We start from the raw sequence: 22,032 nt of genomic DNA, 5'->3' as shown, positions 1-22,032 counted from the left end.
CTGGGGAGAAATTTTCTGATAAAGGCTTCACTTCTCAACTATATAGAAAACTGAATCAAATTTATAAGAATACAAGTCATTCCCCAGTTGGTAAATGGTTAAAGGATATAAACAGGCAGTTTTTAGATGAAGAAACCAAAGTTATCTCTATAAAAAAAAATGCTCTAAATCACTATTGATCAGGGAAATGTAAATCAAAACAACTCTGAGGTACCACATCACACCTATCAGATTGGCCAACATGACAAAACAGGAAAATGATAAATGTTGGAGAAGATGTGGGAAAACTGGGACACTAATGCACTGTTGGTAGAGTTGTGAACTGATCCAACTATTCTGGAAAGTGATTAGGAACTATGCCCAAAGGGGTATAAAACTGTGCATACCCGTTGATCCAGCAATACCACTACTAGCTCTATACCCAAAGAGATTTTTTTAAAAGGGAAAAGAACCTACTTTTACAAAAATATTTATAGCAGCTCTTTTTGTCGTGGCTAATAACTGGAAATCAAGGGAATGCCCACCAATTGGGAATGGCTGAACAAATGGTGATACATGATTGTAATGGAATATTATTGTGCTATAAGAAATAACAAGCCAGTCCTGGAAAGACTGGCATGAAGTGAGTAGAACCAGGAGAATGTTTTACACAGTAACAGCAGTATTTCATGATGAAGAATTGTGAATGACATAGCTATTTTCAGCAATATAATGATCTAAGATAATCCCAAAGGATTCATGAAGAAAAATGCATTTGCCTCCAGAGTAAAAACTGGTGCTACTGGTTTTCCTCACCTCTTTAAAGACTGAGGGAATTTCCCCAAAAGGATCTGGTCTGTCTCTGATTTCTTCTCCCTATTCCTGGCCAATAAGAGACACCATAGCATACTTTGATTAGTACATAGAATGTTGGACCTGGAGTTAGGAAGACCTGATTCATTTGAGTTCAAATCCAGCTTTAGACATTTACTAACAATGTGATCCTGGGCAAGCCACAACCTTTGCTGCCTCAGTTTCCTCAACTATAAAATGAGAATAATAATTACCCAAACCTCACCAGGTTGTTGGGGGAAATCTAATGAGATAATATTTATAATGTGTTTTGCATGCCTTAAAGTGCTATATAAATGCTGGCTATTATTATTATTATGAAATATTTCTTGTATCATGATACCTTGTCTCAAGTATAGAGAGGCTTATCTGGAGATACACAAACAAATAAATTAGGCCAAAGAATCAAATCTCTATCTGAATGTTAGGAATTTTCCTAACTGGGGGCTCTGGTTATTGTGAATGTACTACTATTAACTTTTCATCTTATATAAATACCATAAACTAGTAGAGAAGATAGTCACATGGAGCTAAAGACCACCATATCGCTCTTAAACTAAAAGAGGAGCTAATTATTTTAACAGGAAGTGACTGATCAAATCAAAAGAGAGAAGGGGGAATAGGGATAAAGCAGTGGCAAAGAAAAGATCACACCCTAAAAACCCTACATGGGTAGGAGACAGGCAAGGCCTGGGAAGGATTCAGGGTAAGGAGAATAAATGCTTATAAAAATTTTAAAAAATATATGAAAGAATATTTTTAAAGAAAAAGAAAAAAAGAGGAAGAGAAAAAACCCAGCAAAATAGATCAATATATTGAAAAGGTCTGAAAATATGTGCAATGTTCTTCACCCTTGGGCCTCCACAGATGATTATCATCATCACATTTGAGGATAACTAACACACTCGATGACAGAGTCAGGATCTAAAAGGATACTGACAGTCTCTAGAGCATGAGGCTAGTCCTAATTAAGATGAAATTCAACAGCAAAATAAAATGTCAGATCTTATACTTGAGTACAAAAAAAACAGCAACCTGATGAGGTCTAGATTCTTGGGGTTTGGGACCTTGAAACAGCACAGCAGGTCCTGCCCGAAAGAATTGGACCCAAATCTTCTTTTAGTCAGAGACAGAGTTTACTATGGATAAATCATACAGGCCAGATTCTTAAGGAATCTGAACATTAGGGATGCCCCTAAGGACAAGCCGGCATGAGGAAGTCTCAGCATTTAAATGGGGCTGGGAGAAGGATCCTGAAGCTAGGGTGAATTTAGGAAGAATTCCTATCAGAATGTCTGGGAGGCTGAATACAAAATGGGAATAGATAATGAAGGGAACTGGAAGGAAGAGTTTGAATGGGGTCTGGATAAGATCAAAGGTGGGAAATATCTTCATTAGATTTTCAAAGGGAGATAGGGAGAATAGAGAAGGAAAAGCCACAGAGTGGAATATAGCTTCAGGTAACTGTCTGAGACCAGAGTGAGTTTAAGGGTTTTCTGGGGTCCATGGACAAAAGGGACCCAAATTCTTTTTGGGGCAAAGGTCTCGCCTTGGGCCCATACCCCATCAAACTGTGAAAGTATAAGACAGGAGGAAATGGTGTGGAAAGACAGCAGTTCTGAAAAGGATCTAGGGATCTGAGTGGACTGCAAGCTCAATATGAGTCAGCAATGGGCTGTGATAGCCAAAAAACCTAATGTGATCTTGAGTTGCATTATTGGGTAATAGTTCACCAAAATCTACCTTTGACAGACCTCATCTGGAGTATTATGTTCTGTTTTGGGCAACATGATTTGAATGATATGGACAAGCTAGAGAGCTTTCAGAGGGCAACCTGGATGCTGAAGGATGCTGAAGGACTCTGAGTCCATGTCATGAGGATTATTTGAAGAAACTAGATATGTTTCGCCTGAAGGGGTGTGTGTGTGTGGGGGGGTAGGGATTATCTGATGGAGGATGTGAAAGCTACCTTCAACTATCTGAAGGGATGTTCCATGGAGGAGGGATTAGACTTGTTCTACTTTGTTCTAAAAGGCAGAACCAGGGGTAATGGGGTTGCAAAGAAGTGAATTTTGATATCTGGAAAAACTTAACCACAGGAATCTAACACTTTAAGCAACAGAGCCGATAGGGGTAGAATCTAACAGAACGCTATGTCTAACATGGACCCAAACCCAATCAGACTATCTCCTAAATCAGATCCTTTTGGAAACACTGAAAGCTTGCAAGCCTCTAGCCTATCCCTGAGATCCTAGAATAACACAACATACAACACCCAAGAAAGGAGCAGCGGGACCAACCCTGACCTTCCCTCCAGAAATACACACTTCTGTGTAGCAAAGAATAGCCTGAAGTCAAGAAGTAGACTAGAATAACAAAAGTAAACAAAAGAATCTCACCATAAAGAGCTAATATGGTGGCAGGGACCCTCACAAATGCAGATGAGGGGAATGACTCCAAAACATCTGAAAGCCAAGCCTCAGAGAAGAATTCAGCTTGGGAAAAAACTCATCTAGAATTCCTGGAAGAGATAAATCAAGATTTCTTAAAAAGAGAGAAAAAAATGTTTTCATTGCAAGCAGACTTCAGAAAAACCTGGAAAGAGTTGTATGGACTAATGCTGAGTGAAGTGAGCAGAACCAGGAGAACATTGCACACAGCAACAGCCATGTTGTGTGATGACTAACTTTGATAGACTTAGCTCTTCTCAGCAATGCAAGGATCTAAGACATCTCTAAAAGTCTCATGATAGAAAATGCTATCCACATCCAGAGAAAGAACTATGGAGTTTGAATGCAGATCGAAGCATATTATTTGCTCTTTTTTTTTGTCTGTTTTGTTTAGTTTCTTCTTTCCTGTGGTTCCTCCTGCTGGTTCCAATTCTTCTTTACAAAAAGATTAATGTGCAAATATGTTTAATAGGAATGTATGAGAGCCTATATTAGATCACAAACTGTATTGGGGAGGGAGGTAGAGAGGAAGGGAGAGAACATTTAAAATCAAAAGCTTATGGAAGTGATTGTTGAAAACTAAAAATAAATTAATTAAATTTAAAAATGTTTTCATTAATGAAATGAGGATGCTTGAGGGGGAAAATGGAAAAGAGAAATATGGAAGAAAACACTGAAAAGGGAATTAACAGCTTGGCACAGGAAATACAAAACCTTGCCCAAGTAACAAGCTCCCCCCAAATTAGAATTGATCATTTAGAAGTCAATGACAAGAAATCACAAAACAACGTCAAAAGCATGGAGGGGAAGAGAGAGAAGAGAAAGGCAGAGAAGAAAATGAAAGGTACTTCGTAGTAACAACTGACCTGGAAAACAGATTGAGGAGAAAATAAGCCTCAGATTATCTTAATGCTATGGACAAAAAAAGTACCTAGACATCATATTTCAAGAAATCTTAACTGCTCAGACTTCTTAGAACCAGAGAGCAAAATCAAAATAGAATTCACTGGTCTTTTCCTAAAAGAAATCCCAAAATGAAAACTTATAGGAACATCATAGCCAAAATTTAGAGCTTCCAGATCAAAGTAAAAATACTACAAACAGCCAGAAAGAATTAAAGTAACCAGGAGCTACAGTCAGGATCACACATGATCTTAGCAGCCACCACTATGAAGAAGTGGAGAATTTGGAATACGATATTCCAGCAAAATGAAATAGGAGGACTTCTAAGCATTCCTGATGATAAGACCAGGGCTGCAGAGAAAGGCTGATGTTCAAACACAACAGAGAAGAGAAACATAAAAAGGTAAACAGGAATGAATGATGATAAAGGATTAAACAAGGATAAATTGCTTACATTTAAATAAAGATGATAAATTTGTCTGCTCTGAACCCTATCGTCATCATTCAAAGAGGGAGTCCAATTAGAAAAGGTCTGGGAGTGGTTCTATTATGTCTTAATAATCTTAAGAAAATAATGGAAAATGGAAGAGGAAAACACTAGAGAAGATGACAAAAAGGGTTAGCGAAAATTATCTCACATAATTAAGGTGCTGTGATGAATGACAAGTTTAAGAGACATGATTTCTGGGTAATCATTTAATCAATTATGATTAGCAAATAATTAATAAAAGAATGGTCATTTGGCTTTCTCTCCTGAACCAAAGACAAATCATAGAAGCCTCTAAATGCTTTTGGAAAAGTGGGTGTTCCCAACAGGCAGCAATCAACTCTGACTGGTTAACAATTAATGAGAGAATGAATACTATAATAAGAGGTGGGCCTATTCTAATGAGGGTCCTGGGTGGGATCATGACTTTAATTATATATTGTTCTTACTTCCAGATCACTTCCTGCTTTGGGCAATCTAGACAAAGAAATCTAACCCCTCACCCAAGCTTATCTGAATAAAACATAAAGGGACAGTATTCACCTAGATTGGATTCGCTTTGTAAGGTTTTCTAGTTGAGTGGAGTAACAATTCACACCTGGATAAAATGGTCTAGGTCTAGGTAAATTTTTGGGCAAGGTCAGTAACATTCTTCAAAGACTGGCTGTATAGCCTATAGGGGTTTACTTCTGAATCAGGAAGAAGAAATTTTAAAAAATCTTAATCTCAATTAATAGTTGGTTATTAATATGAAAGAGATAATAATTTCTCACAGTGCATAAGTAGTTATCTATACAAATAGGGATAGGGAACAGCTGACATTTGAACCCAGCTCTCATCTGAACTAATCAAAAGAATACACACACACACACACACACACAGAGTTGGTTTATTCAACAGGGAAATAGGAGGAAAGCAGGAGAAGGGAGCAAGGGGAATTGTTGTTTGTCCTTCATTTTCAAAGAGGATCAATGACATCTTGACTTGCAAGTGAACTGGATTTCAGTGAGGCAGAGCTGTGCAAAGTCATCAGCCTTACTCTCTCCTCCAGAGTTAACGGAATCCAGTGGCATGACATATGTCAAGAGCACTGGTGATGGCCCAATGGGAATTAGAGGGAAGGTAGATTAACAGGGACAGTGGAGAGAGCTTGGTCTGGAGTCAAGAAGACCTGAGTTCAAATCCAGACTCCGACACATGTTAATTGTGTGATCCTGGGCAAGTCACTTAACTTCTACTTACCTTAATCTACTGGAAAAGGAAGTGACAAACCATTCCAGCATCTTCTTTACCAAGTATCCAGTATCTTTGTCTCTATGGACAGTATTGGCTTGCTATGGTTCATGGGGCCATGAAGAGTTGGACACAGCTGAACAAAAAAGATCCACACGGATGAGTCCTGTGCAAAACAAACTTTAAGGATGTACAGTATCCCCACACCAAGACCACCCCTCTCTTTTTACTATTAGGAGACACCTTATTTTCCAGAGCTAAGGCCCAGGAAATAAGCCGTGTCCTTAGCGTGGCACAACAATCCTTTTCGCTCACCCTCTACACTCAGCCACAGCAAAATCCCAGAATTGTTTCACACCAGTCTGGGGTGGTCCCTGAGCTCGGATGAACACCTGCAGGAACCACGTTCTGGTCAAGACAGCTACAGCCCACGTGCAGCAGGCCTGGCCTCACTAAAGCAGGGTCCCCCTAAAGGAAGACCTGCCACATGTGTCTAAGCTTCCCTCTGCCAATGCAATAAAGAAAGCTTTTTGCTTATGACTGCTGTTAGCCCTCACTTCTATTTTATATTATTTCTTAGACTTAACTGTGGTTGTGATAACCTGTGTGAGCTCTTTGGTATTTCCTGAGTAAACAGCAGGTGCATAATCTCTGTGGCTCTGGCCATTTGCTTTCAGACTTGACAGTTGGGAATCTGAGGGTGTGCCCATAAATCAGGGAATGGCTGAACATGTTATGGTATAGAAATGGGATGGAATATTGGAGTAGGAATAGCAAAGTCTTCTTTTTCCCCCAGAGCAGTGAGGCCCCATCCTTTCCCCTATATTCTTAGCCCTATATGCTAAGTAGCCCACCCTATCACCAGCCACCTTGTGGTCAAGGGATTTTCCCAAGACTTTTGCAAGGGCAATAAGACTCCTCAATACCTTATAGTAACTTATGTGATGACGTCAAAGCCTTCATTTACATATTATGAATATGGTAATGAAGGGTCTAGGCTATTTCCAGCCACCCGAAGACTCAGTACAGCGCAGGCGCAAGCCGTCTTTTTTTTTTTTTTTTTTTTTTTGGCTCGCATAGCACAAAGATTATGCCATGGCAAATTTCCATAAGTTCCTCCCCCTTCAGCTCTGATATAAGCAAGTCCCCATACCCTTCCACCCAACCAACCAGGATCCTGAGCTGCTTGGTTTCCTTTGCTTTTACTACAGTGAAGCCCTGCTTGGAAGGACTCTGGCCTTGGTATTCTTACCGACTCCGAACCAGCTCTCCCACTGCAATATTATTGTGCTGAATTCTTATCAGCCCAAAGACCAAACATGCTCCCCACTTCCTGACAAGTGAACGATTCAGTGCAGAATGAAGCAATTTTTTTTTTAAATTTTTGGACAAGGCCAATGAGTAAAGTTGTTTTTGACTAAAGTACATGTTTGTAGTGTGTGTGTGTGTGTGTGTGTGTGTGTGTGTGTGTGTGTGTGTGTGTGTGTGTGTGTGTGTGTGTGTTCTCAAGGGGATGGGAGGGTGAGAAAGCAGATCGTGGCTGATTTAAATAAAAATAAATATTAAATATCCAAATGTCGGCTGCCAGCAGTAGCTGACACCCACCTCCCAGACCGGAGGACGGCTCTCAGCAGTCAGACCTACCGTCGTAAGATGGCGCTCGCCTCCAGCGCTCTCTCCTCCTTCCCCGCTTCCCCTCCCCCGTTGCCTTCTCCCTCCTGCCCCCCCCCAAAAAAAGCTCAAGACAAGCCAACACGAACCAGGAAACCATGTGTGGACTACATCTCAAACTACTTCCTTGACGTCAATCTTAACTTTCTTTTTCCGTCCACTACGGCCTTAATTGAATCGCGCATGCGTGATTCTCGGAGGAGGCGGGCTCTTTTCACAGTTCGTTCTTCTAGCGCCAAGTCTTTGAGCGACAGCTCCCAGAACCAACAGTCCGAGGGAGATGGCGGAAATTGCGACTGTGTGGTAGGCGGGATTTCTTCTGGAAGGGACAACCGTGAAGTCAGCATCGGTGCCGGTCGAGCGGGATTTTCTCGCCGCCCGGACTCGAGGAACGTGAGTCCCTCGGGAGATGGCGTACGCCGATCGGTCTCCGGCGGACAAGGACAGGTAGACGCCTTCGGTGGGAAGAGGGAGCGGGGGCCGGGACCGGTGTGAGTGGCTCGGCCACCCTCGCTGGGTGAGGTTGCCCGGACAGCGCGGGAGCCTCTGGGCTCTGGCTTTTGGGAAGCCGCGGGGAGAAGGGGAGGAAGAGAGGACGGAGGGCACGGAGGAGGTTTTCGCTCGTCCAGCGAGGGGAGCTTGCTCTGAACTCTTTCTGGGGCAGTAGCTGTGAAATGAGTTGCAGGCCGAGTCCTGAACCCTCTCCCAGCTTCTTCCAGGAATCCCCCCGGAAATCCAAGGAGAAAACCCGGGCCCCTTCCTCCGCTTGGCTTGTCCGGCTTGGTCACTTTAATGTTGCGGTGGAAGGAGCCTTGGATCAGAAGGCTTTGGGTTCTAATCCCGCCTCTGCGACTGCGAGGATCTGGGCAAACAGCTTAACATCTGTTTCGCAGTCTCCTTATTTCTAAAAAGATTGGGTTGGGCTAAAATAATCTCAAAGATTTCTTTCAGCTCTAAATCCTGTATTATAAAACCTACTTCTTTGCATCTCTTAGGTTTATTTGCATTTATCCTGCATATTTAAATAACAAGAAGACCATTGCTGAGGGAAGACGGATCCCAATAGACAAAGTAAGGACAAATAAATAGAGGTTGAGGGTGGGATGATCATTTTGTGAAAGGTGTTCAGACGACTTTTTCTATGCTTTCCCAAGCTTCCAAATTCGAAAACAGCAGCTGAAAGGGTTGGTGTTTGAGAAATTGTAAAGTCTAACAGAGCTATATATGTGATATTAAAAGTTTGAAATTGTTAAAAGGGATTATAATACAGTCTTGTAATGAAGATGACAAAATTAAAATAATTAAAATTGCTAACCTTTATTTAGTATTTTTTGTATTCCCCGTACTCTTTAAAACACTACTGAGGTAGGTGCTGTCATTACCCTTATTTTACAGGGGAGGAAGCTGAGGCAGAGGTTAAGTGACTTGCCCAGGGTCACACAGCTAGTATGAGTCTGAGACTAGATTTGAATTTAGGTCTTTCTGACTCCAGACCTGATGTCTATCTAATGGCTACCTAGCTGCCTCATAGACTTATCCAGGTTTATCCAGGAACTAGTGTTTCTCCTTTTGAGAAAATGAATTTGAGAATAATACATGTTTTGGAATACTATAGCTTTCAAACCTTAAAAGAAAGTTATTTTACATTGCTAAATAAATTGTAAATTTAGGGGTATGCACATTTCTGAATGGTAGACTACAGAGAAATAAAGGGGATGCTATTATCCTTTAAGATGATTTAGGAGAATTGAACTTGCAAATTGGTAGTTAAGCCTGCAATACCTGTTTCGAAAACTTCCCAGTATTGTTAGGTAATTTCAGCTAAAAACTGTATGCAGATAGGCAGTATGATTGAGAATATCCAGAGTCAGGTAAGCTTAAATTTTTCCTGTAACTCAGCTAAGATTCTTACATAACCAGGGTTCTTTTTAATTGCCATTGAATAATTCATAACTGGAATGTAAGTTTTTTGAGGGCAAATAATAAAGTAGGTAAGCCGATAATTGGATTTTTTTAAAAAAATTTTTTTCCATATGCTTTTGAGTTGAAAATTTTTTCTTCCTTTTTCTCCCCCCTCACCCTCCCCAAGACGGCGCACAATCTGACATAGGCTTTACATTTACATACCCATTAAACATATTTTCACATTAGTGAAGTTGTAAGTAAAAATTAAAACCAATGGGAGGAACTATCAGAAAGATGAAACAAAACTCAACTGAAGGTAAAAATAAGTGAGAGCAATTCAACTTCCATAGTTCTTTCTTTGGATGTGGACAGCATTTTCCATCCCGAGGCCTCTGGAGATGTCTTAAATCCTCGTAATGCTGAGAAGGGTTCAGTTTAACATTCTTAGTCACATAATTGGATTTTTTTTAAAAAAAAGAAAACCAAATTGCTAGCATCAAAATTGAAAAAAGGTGAATTCATAACCAATAAATAAATAAAATAAGAAGAAACAAGAAATAAAAGCTCTTATTAGGTGTATCTCTCAATTATGTGCCAATAAAATGGATTAATGTTTACAAAATTATAAATTGCCCAGAATACCAGAATAGGAAATAATACTTTAATAAACTTATTTTAGAAAAAGAAATGGAACAAGGCATAAATGAACACCCTAAGGAAAAATCCAGATCGATCTGTAGATTAATTCTACCAAACGTTTAAAGACCAATTCTGTTACTTTTTACAAGGTTTGAAAAATAGGTAAAGAAGTGATCCTACTAAATTCCTTCTTTGATATGAATTTAGTCTTGATATCTAAACTGGGGAGGACAGGAAACTTAATAGGGCAATTTCCCTAATGAATCGGTCATTCAAAAATTTAAATAAAATATTAGACTACAGCACTATATTATGACCAGGCTGGATGTAACCAGCAATGCAGAGCTGGTTCAATATTAATATAACTAAAAACAAAACTGATCATATTAATAACAAAACTAACAAAAATCATATGCTTATGTCAATAGATTCAGAAAAGGCTTTTGACAAAATCAAATACCCATTCCTATTAATAACACTAAAAAATCTAGGTTTATTCCTAGAGCTTTCTTCATAATGGTAAGTAGTATCTTATCTAAAACCAAGAGTAGAATTATCTCAAATGGAGGTAAGCTAAAGCTTTTCTAGTAAGATCATAGGTAAAGGAAAAATTATCCCCATTATCCCCATTGCTATTCAGTACTTTAGTCAAGAAAAAGATATTTATGGCAACAGGCAGAGAGGAAACAAAACCATAACTTTTTGCAGATGGTATGGTTTACTTAGAGAACCTAATAATAATAATAGCTAACATTTATCTAGCACTTCCTGATGTGCCAGGCACCGTGTTAAGCACTTTATAATTATCTTATTTGATTCTCAGAACCTTGTAAAGTAGGTGCTTTAATTTCCATTTGACAGAAAAGGAAACTGAGGCCTCAGGGCCTGGGGTCAATAGCTATTAAGTATATGAAGCCTGATTTGCATTTTAAGTCTTCCTGACTCCGGCGGGGACTGTATCTACTCTACCCCAGAGTCAATTGAAAAACTAATTGAAACAATTCATAGCAGGCTTTCACAACCTACTGTAAGCAGCTTGTGGGCATACCAAAGGATTTTGGACAGCCCTCCAAAAATGTAGAGGATGTTTTCCTCTGCATTTTTCGTGGGCCCTTCCAAATCCTGCAGGTCAAAGGTTGTGCAGGCCTGATTTACAGCTTCAGCACAGTTGCAAGACATAAAGTAAGCCAATACAAATCATCAGCATTTCTATATGTTAACCAACAAAATCCCATCAGGAAGATAGAGAAAGTGAAATTCTATTTAAAATAACTATGGACAATATAAAATACTTGGGAGTCTACCTACCATGACACACACTGGAACTATATGAACACAGTTACAAAATATTTTTCACACAAATAAAGGTAGATCTAAATAATTGGAGAAATTAGTTGCTCATGGGTAGGCCGAGCCAATATTTTAAAAATGACAATACTACCTACTTACTTAATGCCATACCAATCAGATTACCAAAAAATTACTTTATAGAGCTAGAAAAAAAATAATTCATTTGGAGGAACAAAAGGTCAAGAATATCAAGGGAATCAATGGGGAAAAATGGGAAGGAAGGAGCCCTGCAGTACTAGATCTCACCCTACACTCCAAAACTGTAATTGTTGAAACAGTTTGTTATTGTGTAAGAAATAGAGTGGTTGATCAATGGAGTAAGTATGCAATATACAGAAGCAAATAAGTACTGTGGCCTTGTGTTTGATAAACCCAAAGAGCCCATCTATTGCGGCAAAAACTTAATATTAAACAAAAACTGTCAGGAAAACTAGAAACTAGGTATATAGATCCTTATACCAAGACAAGCCCCAAATGGATATGTTATTTAGATATAAAGAGTCTAAAATTATGAGCAAATTAGTGATGCATGGAAGAAATTACCTGTCAGATCTGTGGTTAGAGGAAGAGTTCATGACCAAACAAGAGATAGAGAGGTTCACAGGAAGTAAAATGGATAATTTTGATTACAGAAAATTAAAAAACATTTGCACAGGCATAACTAGTGCAGCTAAAATTAGAAGAAAAGCAGTAAACTGACAGCAAGTTTTTTTGATAAAGGTCTAATTTTTGAGATATATGAGGAACTGAGTCAAATTACCAGAAAAAGATCTGTTTCCCAGTTGACAAATGGTCAAAGAACATCAGTAGGCACATTGCAGAGGTAGAAATCCAAACTCTCAACAGTCATGTGAAAGAAAAAATGCTTTAAATCACTAATAATTAGAGAAATGCAAATTAAAACAACTCTGTGGTACCACCCTCATGCCCATTAAGTTTTCAAGGCTGACAAAAAAGGAAAATGATAAGCAATGGCAGAAGTATGAGAGAATAGGTAGACTAATGGTAGAGCTCTTAACTAGTCATCCATTCTGGAAAAACTATTTGGGACTATGTCATATCATTTCACCCAGCAATTGCGCTACTACGTCTATATCCCAAAGAGATCAAAGAAAGGGGAAAGAACACATATGTTTAAAAAAAAAGTCATAGAACTCTTTTTGTGTTGGCAAAAAATTGGAAATTGAGGGGAAGTCCACCAATAGGGAATGACTGAACAAATTATGGTTTATAAATGTGATAGAATACTGTTGTACTGTAAAAAAGTATGAAGGAGATGGTTTTAGGAAAATGTGAGAAAACTTGTATAACTGATGCAAGGTGAAGTGAGCCGAACCAAGAGAACAATTTAGGTAATAGCCTTTAATATTATAAGGTTAATCAACTTTGAAAGATAATAGTAACTGATGAATACAATGACCAGCCACAAGGACTCATGATGAAAAATGCTACCCACCTCCAGACAGAGAGGTTATTGTCTCAGAGAACAGATTAAAGCAGATTTCCTTCTCTTCCTTTTTTTTTTTCTTTTTTTGCTTTTGAATATGGCTATTGTGGACATTTATTTTGTATGACTATACTCATTTGTAACAGATTTTGTTTTTCTTACCTTCTCAATGAGTAGGGGAGAAGAAGGGAGGAAGTAATGAATTTGGAAATGAAAATAAAATAAAATTTAAATAAATAAGTTAAAATTATTTTAAAAAATAATGTAAATCCATTGTGGCTGGTGCAGCCAATCTGTGATTCAAATCAATTCAGCAATCCTATAATGTAGAGCAAGACATTGTGTTAGACACTAGGGATACAAAAATGAAAAGAGGCTCTCTCTGCTTTTGATGTAAGTAGATCTTAGATTTTACTGGAAATGAAGAGGTGCACATAGTAAAACTAAGAGGATTGGGAAAGGCTTTATGGAAGCTGGCATATAGGCTGAGGCTTGAAAATAATAATACTGAGAACATTTATATAGCGCTTACTATGTGCCATGCACTGTGCTAAGTGCTTTACAGTTATCTCATTTGATCTTCACAACCACTTTGGGAGATAAGTGCTACTATGATCCCAATTTTATAGATGAGGAAACTGAAACACCAGGGGTTAAATGACTTGCCCAGGATTGCATAACTAGTAAGTATCTGAGGCTGGATTTGAACTCAGGTTTTCCTAACTCCGGCCTTGGGCTTATCCACTGTACCATCTAACTGTCTGCCTACCCTCCCTCCACCCCACACATAAGGATTCCAAGAGACCAAATTGAGAAGGGAAGTGTATTTAAAGTATGGAGAATAGAAGTGAGAAATGGAATGCTGGTTTAGGGAAACCCCGAATGGGTTTGGTTGGCTAGAATATAAGGTGTGAAATGAAGGGGGTGTAATGTGAAATAAGTCATGAAAGGGCTTTGAGTGCCTGGTTGAGTATACATTTGATCCTAGAAACAATATGAAACTTCTAGCAATTTTTGAACCAAGGAATTACATGCTAAACCTATGCTTTATAAAGGAGGATCAGAGAATTCGATGGGACCTCAAAGGAAGGTACCTAATCTAGTTACTTTATTTTTCAGTTGAGGAAATTGAGGCTCAGAAAGCTTAAGTGACTTGCTCAGGGTCACACAGATAGTGCACATCAGAAGTGGAATTTGAACCCTAGTCTCCTGATTCCAGAGATGATATTCTTTCCATTCCACCATTTTGTCAGCTATGAGAAGAATGGCATGGAGAAGAGAGACACTGGAAATGGGAAAAGTGTAGGGGAAAAATCAGGGGGATATTGCATTAGTTCCAGTGAGATGATAATCTCATATCTAAATTAGTTGGTTATTCCTCGGTTATTGGTTATATGAGGGCACAGGAGGTCAATGTGAAAGAGATAGGGAGGCAAAAGTTACAAGACTAGGCAACTAATTTGGATATGGGAAATTAGGGAGTGGGGATGAGTTGAGGATAATTCTGAGATTAAGAAGCATTAACTAATGCTGGTTAGTAGTCCCCTAAACGGAAGTAGGAAAATTTGGAGGAGGGGATAAGTTTAGCAGGGGAAGATTAGTTCCATTTGGAACATGTTGATGCCTATGGGAATCCAGATGGAGATCTCAGCAGGCACTTGGTGGCACCAGACTAGTTCAGAAGAAAGAGTTAATATAAATTTGCAAGTCATTTTCCTAAAGATGATCATTGAACCTATTAGAGCTGATGAGGTTACTGAAGAATTGTAGAGAATTGTAGGAAAAAAAGGACAGCTCAGCCTTGGTGGTTCCATCAGGAGACTGGGCATGAATGATGATCAAGTAGAAGAGACTGAAGGCATGGTTAGAGAATCAGTAGAGAACGCTATTCAAGGGAATAAAGTATGTTGATGAGAAGGGGGTAGTTAATTATTGAACAGCTGCTGGGAAGTCAAAGATGATGAGGACTTAGGGGATGGGAGGAAAACCATAGAACTTAGCTCATGAGAACTTAGCGTGTTCTTGAACCATTTCAGTCAAGTGGTAAGGTTAGAAGCCAAGTTGAGAGGGGTTGAGAAGTGAGAGATAGGAGTTTGGCTATAAAGTATAGATTTTTCCAAATGAGGAAGATGTAGGTAAGTTGGTAGGAAGGTTATCTGTTAAGAGGGAAGAAAGTGAGTGGTGTAGGGGACTTGAGTGCAGAGAAAGTTTACAACAGCCATCGTGGGAGTCACTCATGGTACTTAAGGATTGCTGTGGAGCAATAAGGGACCAGTTGAAATTAGATTAACATTTGTAGTCAACCCATGCAGCACAGTTGTGTGACTTCCCCATTAGTGTTTAGTAGAATGCAAAATAGATGGGGAATATATGGTGGGTGTAACGCAGTGTTTGATGTTAGTAAGCTTTGTGCCTTAGTTGGATGGATGTAACATTCTTCAGCTAAAGGATAAACTTTTTTTTTTAATACAAAAACTGTTTCAGGCTGTTGAGAATCCTACAGCTACAGAGATCCAAGATGTATGCCTGGCAGTTGGACTTAATGTGCACATTGAGGTACAGTGAAATTCCTTAATACTTAATTTTCTCATTTCAGTGATAGATTTCACATTGTCATTTGAAACAAAGTAAGTGCTTTTCTGTTTTGGATCCTAGAAAAATAAAATGTACTCCAGAGAGTGGAATCGTGATTTACAGTATAGGGGCAGAGTACGGGTTCAGCTAAAACAGGAAGATGGCAGCCTGTGCCTTGTACAGTTTCCATCACGTAAGTCAGAGGGTTATTTTTGATGAATACTAGTAAGACTATAGGGTAAAGTTTGAGTGTGTTGTTGCCTTACTGGTCTTATGACTGTATTGTCTATTTTTACTAAGCATTAATGTAATACTTCTTTTTGAAATCATATAAAAAGTTTTACATGATCTGACTCTTTAAAGGGGAGGAATTATACTCAGTAGAGGTTATTTTAAAATAACATTCTTTTTTCCCAGTTACATGTAAAAAAATTTTACCATTCTTTTTTTTTCTTTTTAATTTTGAATTCCAAATTCTCACTGTCCCTCCCTCCCCTCCCCTTTCCCTGAGATGGTATGCAGTTTGATGTGGGTTATACATGTGCAATCATGTAAATCATTTCCATATTAGTCATATTTGGAAGAAAACTTAGAGAAAGAGAAATATGTTTTGGTCTGTATTCAGACTCCATGAGTTCTTTCTCTGAGTCCTTTGGAATGTCTTGGATCATTGTGTAACTGATAGTTAAGTCATTCAGAGTTGATCATCGTACAATATTGCTATTACTATGTACAACTCCTGGGTCTGCTCATTTCGTTTTGTATCAGTTCATATAAGTCTTTTCACGTTTTTCTGAGAGCATCCTGCTTGTCATTTCTCATAGCATAATAGTATTACAATCACAATCATATACCACAACTTGTTCAGCTATTCCCCAGTTGATAGATATTCCCTCCATAGCTAATTCTTAGCCACCACAAAAAGAGCTGCTATAAATATTTTGGTACAGATAGGTCCTTCTTCCTTCCCCCCACCCTTTTTAAAAAAATCTGTTTGGAATATGCCTAGTAGTGGTTTTGCTGGGTCAAAGAGTTTTGTAGGCTTTTAGTTATAGTTCCAAATTATTCCAGAATGGTTGGATCACTTCACAACTCCACCAACAGTGCATTAATGTCCCAATTTTCCTATTCCCTCCAACATTTATCATTTTCCTTTTCTGTCATATTAGCCAATCTGATAAGTGTGAGGTTATAACCATTAAATATTAAAGAGAGTGAGAGATGGTGCTTACATTTTTCTTAAAACTGGCTTTAGGGTTTTATTTTTTTGGTCCAAATGTGTGATTTTGTTATTGGTGGGTAGGGAACTCCTGATGAGGAAATGTCCCCTCTACCAACTCTTCCCACAAATTATGGTTGTAAGTTACTGAGAGATTGTCTTACCTGGGATGACACAGCTAGTAAATTCTATAGACAGGACTTGAATCCAGGTTATCCTAACTTTAAGAGCAACTCAGTTTAGGAGTAAAGCACAGATTGACAGCCAGACAAATGGATGATTGGGTATTCCAGAGTTAGCTATAGGTAATAACCAGTGATTTCTGTAATTTACAAGTCTTGAAAAATCACATTTACCCATTATAGGGCACTTGCATAATAGGTCTCCAGTATAACATTCTCTCCCAGATTCTGTTTGTGACTCATGATAATGGGGCATAAATTCAATAATCCTTTAGTCTTACAAAGCTGAAATTTAAGTATACAAACTTATTTCAGAGCTCTTTGTCATTTTAATGTCACTTTGGACCTATTATAGACTCAGTACTTATGTATCTCTAGTAGATGATCCATTTATGCCAGACTTTACCATCTATGATTCATTTAATTTTTTTTTAGCGCAGACTATTTTATTGATTTGATGGGTTGGTGATTTTATAACTTAGGAGTTACTTGATTGCATCCTTCACTCACAAACACGAGCTAAATCTAACTTCTGGTTTCTAGGTAAATCAGTAATGTTGTATGCAGCTGAAATGATACCCAAACTAAAAACAAGGACACAAAAAACAGGAGGTGGTGACCAAAGTCTTCAGCAAGGAGAGGGAGGTAAAAAAGGAAAAGGGAAGAAGAAGAAGTGATCTGGTGATACCTGATTGCTGAATATATGCCAGTCCTACAAGAGATAAGAATGAACATTGATGATTTGCTCCAGAAGTGAATGATGAAAACGGAAACTGAAGAAGTTGTATGATTTGTTACCTTTACTTAACTGGAATATGTATGTTTGTGCCTCTCAACTTCAGCAGAACAGTCAACCAACTTGAGTTCATGAAATAAAAAATTGGCATGGGAAAGTTGCATCTAGCCTTTATATAGCACAAAGCCAGCAGAAGTCCTCTGCAGTCCAGCACTGAATTGTTGGAGGAATATGTATGTATCTTTATAAAAGTCATTACTCAGTGGACTATACAACTTTTAAGTCATTTGCTCTCCTGTTTGTCACACTATAAGTGTCTTAGATTAGAAGACAAGTTACACATTCTGAATATATTCTGTTTGAATTAAACAGATTCATCCATCTTTAATTTATAGTCTGCTCAACTTTTGTTAAGTTCATGAAATAAAGGATTTGAAATGATTTTTAAACTTTCTGTTATGAAGGAATTATTTGAATTCTGTAGAGATTAGTTTAGTAAAAGAAAATGGACAGTGACAGAACAGCCAGAGTGAAAGTCAAAGTGAATACAAGATGGTTACATAAAACAGCTTTAGGGTTTACATAGATAGCTTTCTCTTGTCCTGCTGCTACAATAGAACCCACTTATACTGTATTATGTTCTAGTTCGACGATACACAGGAAAAATATAAACTTTGTGTTGATTGATTACACCAATTCATTAAGGTTTTGATGCCACTTGTGTTTTACTCTTTTGAGTTAGATTATTTCAAGTGACTAGGTAGTTGATATTTCAGTATTAACTAGTCCAGCTTCGTTTTACTAATGAAACTGAGAGCCAAAGAATTTAACTGTGTGTTTAGGAAGGGACCAAGGAGTAGCAGAGATGGGTTCTGAAACCAGGTCCTCTGATGGCAGCTACAGTATTCTTTTCATAATGCTATGTTGCCTGCGCCTCTGAAGTAACAGTAAATCAGAATGTCTTACAAATTCCACTTGAAGAGAATTTACTCTGAAGTTCATAGAGACCAAAGTTACAGAACTTGATGCTTCCCCTTGTAATAATATAGAAATTGCTTCAGCAAGTTAAATGGATGCATCAAGTTAGCCACCTTTACACCTCCTGTAATGCGCTAAGAGACCAACTGTGATTCTTTTCTTGCTTTGTTTTGGTAGAGGGATAACGTGGGGCCTAAGAGGCAAAAAGTTTGAGAACCATTGCTATAAATGTTTATAATTCATTCTTCTTATGTAGTATTTTTAAAAAATCAACCACTGTATAAGATTATGTAGTCATAGTAGTTTAAAATGTCAGAACTGATCAAGCAGGGTCTCCTTCTGACTTAACACAGTTTGGTTTGGGGAATGTAGTGCAAGTGTCACAAATCCAAAACTCATTTTTTGTTTTGTTTTTTGGTGAAAGTTTCTAGCACTGAAGTTGAAAAACCTTATCCATCCACAGCAGTGAAGTATCTAGAATTTGTGTCCTCCTGTTCCTCCCTAATCAAAAATTTCAGCATTCTCTTGTCTTTGTTGGGTGCAAAATAAATGTCTATTGCTCCTGCCCAGAAGAGAAAGAAAAAAGATGGTTCTCATGTTCTCACTTACTTGCTTTCCATTTCTTTTACCATGACCTACTTAGCAGATCAAAGAATTATTCTCATTAAAATTCTTTGTGGGTTTTCTGTATTCAGATGCTGATTTAACCCAATAGAGGCAGAATGGTACAGTAGAGAAATAACAGGATTGTGGTCTGAACACCTGGGTTCAAATCCTTGATCTTCTTACTACATGAACACGCCTCTTACCTCTCAGGGCCTCAGTTTTCTCATTTATAAGAAATGGATTCTAAGTTTCCTTCCTATTCTAAGTATATGATCTTAGATTTTTTTTCTCTAAAAATTATTATGATACGCAGAAAATGCAGTTGAAGCACAGGGGCTTAGCTAAAGTTACTTTCTATGAAGACAGTGTTTTATATAGGAATCCTTTAAATACCCTTGATTAAATTAACAAGTTTTCTGATATAAATCATTGTTAACTTTTTGTGCTCCGTAACTATTTCAGACAGCCTGTGTTTGTTCCCTTCTAGTAATCACCAAGCTGAGAATGCTATAGATTAGGCTCTAACCATATTTAATGCATTGATCAAGTGACTTTTAGAAAAGTAAATGAAGTTTAGTAAGGGTCAGTTTTTGAGCACACGTAGAGCCAAGTAGAGTTGTTGAGTACTGAATACTTTCTCATTTCAAAGAACTTAGGCCATAAGTAGTGGTAAATATGCAAGAGACAAAAGTTCCCGTAATTGACTTTATGGTAGTTTGGTTATCTACTTCTATATGATATGATCCTAAAGGCCGTGAGTTCAACTTCTTGGTTGTGTGCTTTTGTGGCACTTCTTGGTGATTGACTAGTAAAGTATTAAGTGATGACATTAACTGCAATGTTTAGGAAACCAGGAGGAGAGAGCAGAAGATCTGACTGATTGAATTTTACAGCTATTTCAAGATGAACCAGAAAAACCTTTCTTTTCAGTTGTTTTAGAACAACTTTCTAAATTGTATTATGTTTTTCTGCCTTAACACAGTTATACTACCTTATGCAATTCAAAGTCACTTTTCTGAATATCAGTGATCATTGTACTATAGAGTTAAATCTAGAAGGTGGCAGATAGCAAATTTCTACCAAAATTTTAAAATTAAATATCTGATAAGAGCTTGTCTTATCATCCCAGGCTTTATTCCACACTCCTTTCCTCCCCCCAAAGTGAATTGATTCCAATTAATTAAAGATTTTGGTTAGATAGGTTAAGGGTTATTTGAGGATTTTCTGTATTTTCTCTAATCAATAATATTAGATCCTAATATATATTGAAACTGAATTGAAACTGATCAGAGTGGATGTTTCTTTGGTGATAAATGACCTTTCAATATTATGGTAGTTTGCTAAATGTCTTTCAGTTTTAAATAAAGCAAATCAATTAGTTTAAAATGCATAGAAACTGTGAATGTGGTAGATGTGTTATTCAGTTTTCCTGAACTTTTTTTTTTCAACAAGGGATGACTCTCTGAACAGAGGGATATATTTAGAAATGAAGGTAATATGAAAAACAAAAGATGTCAATAAAAATGTTTTAAAAAATTGTGATTGTGTCTTGTACCTGTGTTTGTCTGTGTCTGTAGATTGTGTTTGTCATTAAGGATCAAATATTTGACTCAAAAAATCTGAAATTATTCAGGATTAGTTCTTTGTGTCAAAAACATGCAAATGCAGTGGCACTTCCTAGGAAAAAGCTATCTAAAGACCAACCTATATAAAAATCACAAAATTCAGTTGTGTCCCTAATAATAACCGAGGCTTTCCTTTCTATTTATGTCATTTGAGCAGAGTCCAAATATACAGAAACATGTATACGTATATATGTGCACATTTCTATACATATGCTAATGTGTGTTTTTTATTTATTTTCTTAGAGGTAGCTGTGGCAAAGTTTTTAGAGAGCTGGCCAGTCAGAAAGACCTGGGTTTAAAGTCCTACATCTGTGATCTATGAATACAATCCTGGAGCTCTAACGTTTGAGTGCTCCAGACTGCTCTTAGGACACCATGGCAGTGCCCATCTGGAGCAATGGATACAATTTTCTCACCAGGAGAGGCAAGTGTTTGCTGACTAAAGTGCTTTCTAGGTTCTTATGATTATCTACTAGCATTAAGCACCTACTTGGTGCCAGGCACTGTGTTAAGTTCTAGGGATATAAAGAAGCAAAAGATAGTTTCTCATGGCAGTTGATTTATATCAATAAAACTTCTGTAGGTAATTATAACCTTTTGTCCTTTTAAACATTTTCCATTTTCAGTAACCTGAATAGGTCACAGTTTAATTACATGCCATACATTTTCCTCATTTTTATTCTAACTGGATTGTAACCTCTGCTCTAACTGTACCCAGACAACTAAGGAGTAACATCAGTAAGGAATAGTTTCCCATCAGTTAAAATGTAATCAATTTCTTTTTTTTGGTGATGTTGTGTTCTTTATGTCCCACATCTATTTCTTGAAGAAAAGTATTCATAAAACATAAGAGCAACGAGAGCCTACATCAATTTATAATATAAACTCATTTGTAAAATCTTAGAAGATGATAATGGAAGTTGATGAGCTGACAGCTTCATTAGAGGATAAAATCAGCTTAAAGAATGGTAAGAGATCCAACTAAGTCAAGTCATTTAAAGGGATATTTCGGGATGAAAATGCAAGAACTTCAGAATAAAAATGGAAAAGAACATAAAAGTTTTTTAGCAAACTTTGTTTACCATCAAGGAAAGGCAGTAGTGCTACCACACTTGGACTCTAACATTACAGTCCTGAATATGCTAATAAAAGAGGTACACATAACAGTAAAGAAGACAAGAATGGGAAAAGTAGTA

General features: G+C 37.7%; 1 protein-coding gene and 1 long non-coding RNA gene across 3 annotated transcripts in view; one reads left to right on the top strand and one right to left on the bottom strand.

Annotated features, from left to right (window-relative positions):
* Nucleotides 1-7,762, bottom strand: part of LOC110223810 (uncharacterized) — a 46,679-nt gene extending 38,917 nt beyond the window's left edge. Inside the window, exons 1-2 of one of the 2 annotated variants that reach the window (XR_013486057.1) lie at nt 7,665-7,762; nt 5,914-6,040 (exon numbers count right to left, since the gene is read on the bottom strand). This is a non-coding gene — a long non-coding RNA (uncharacterized LOC110223810). Of the gene's footprint in view, nt 1-5,913; nt 6,041-7,548; nt 7,608-7,664 lie in introns of those variants that run through there. The other variant, XR_002328793.2, reaches the window with a different exon arrangement.
* Nucleotides 7,763-7,879: 117 nt separating this feature from the next.
* Nucleotides 7,880-20,753, top strand: SRP19 (signal recognition particle 19). The gene is made up of 5 exons (XM_021009505.2): nt 7,880-8,022; nt 8,571-8,646; nt 15,401-15,472; nt 15,572-15,683; nt 17,435-20,753. Exons 1-5 carry the CDS (start codon nt 7,985-7,987, stop codon nt 17,566-17,568), a joined length of 432 nt encoding a protein of 143 aa, XP_020865164.1. The 5' UTR covers nt 7,880-7,984; the 3' UTR covers nt 17,569-20,753.
* Nucleotides 20,754-22,032: the final 1,279 nt, after the last annotated feature.

Source organism: Phascolarctos cinereus, unplaced genomic scaffold, assembly GCF_003287225.1.
Source record: "Phascolarctos cinereus isolate Bilbo 61053 unplaced genomic scaffold, phaCin_HiC Scaffold_4;HRSCAF=312, whole genome shotgun sequence".
NCBI classification, from domain to species: Eukaryota; Metazoa; Chordata; class Mammalia; order Diprotodontia; family Phascolarctidae; genus Phascolarctos; species Phascolarctos cinereus.
Note: the sequence above shows the minus strand (reverse complement) of the source record. Positions and strands in the feature narration are given on the sequence as shown.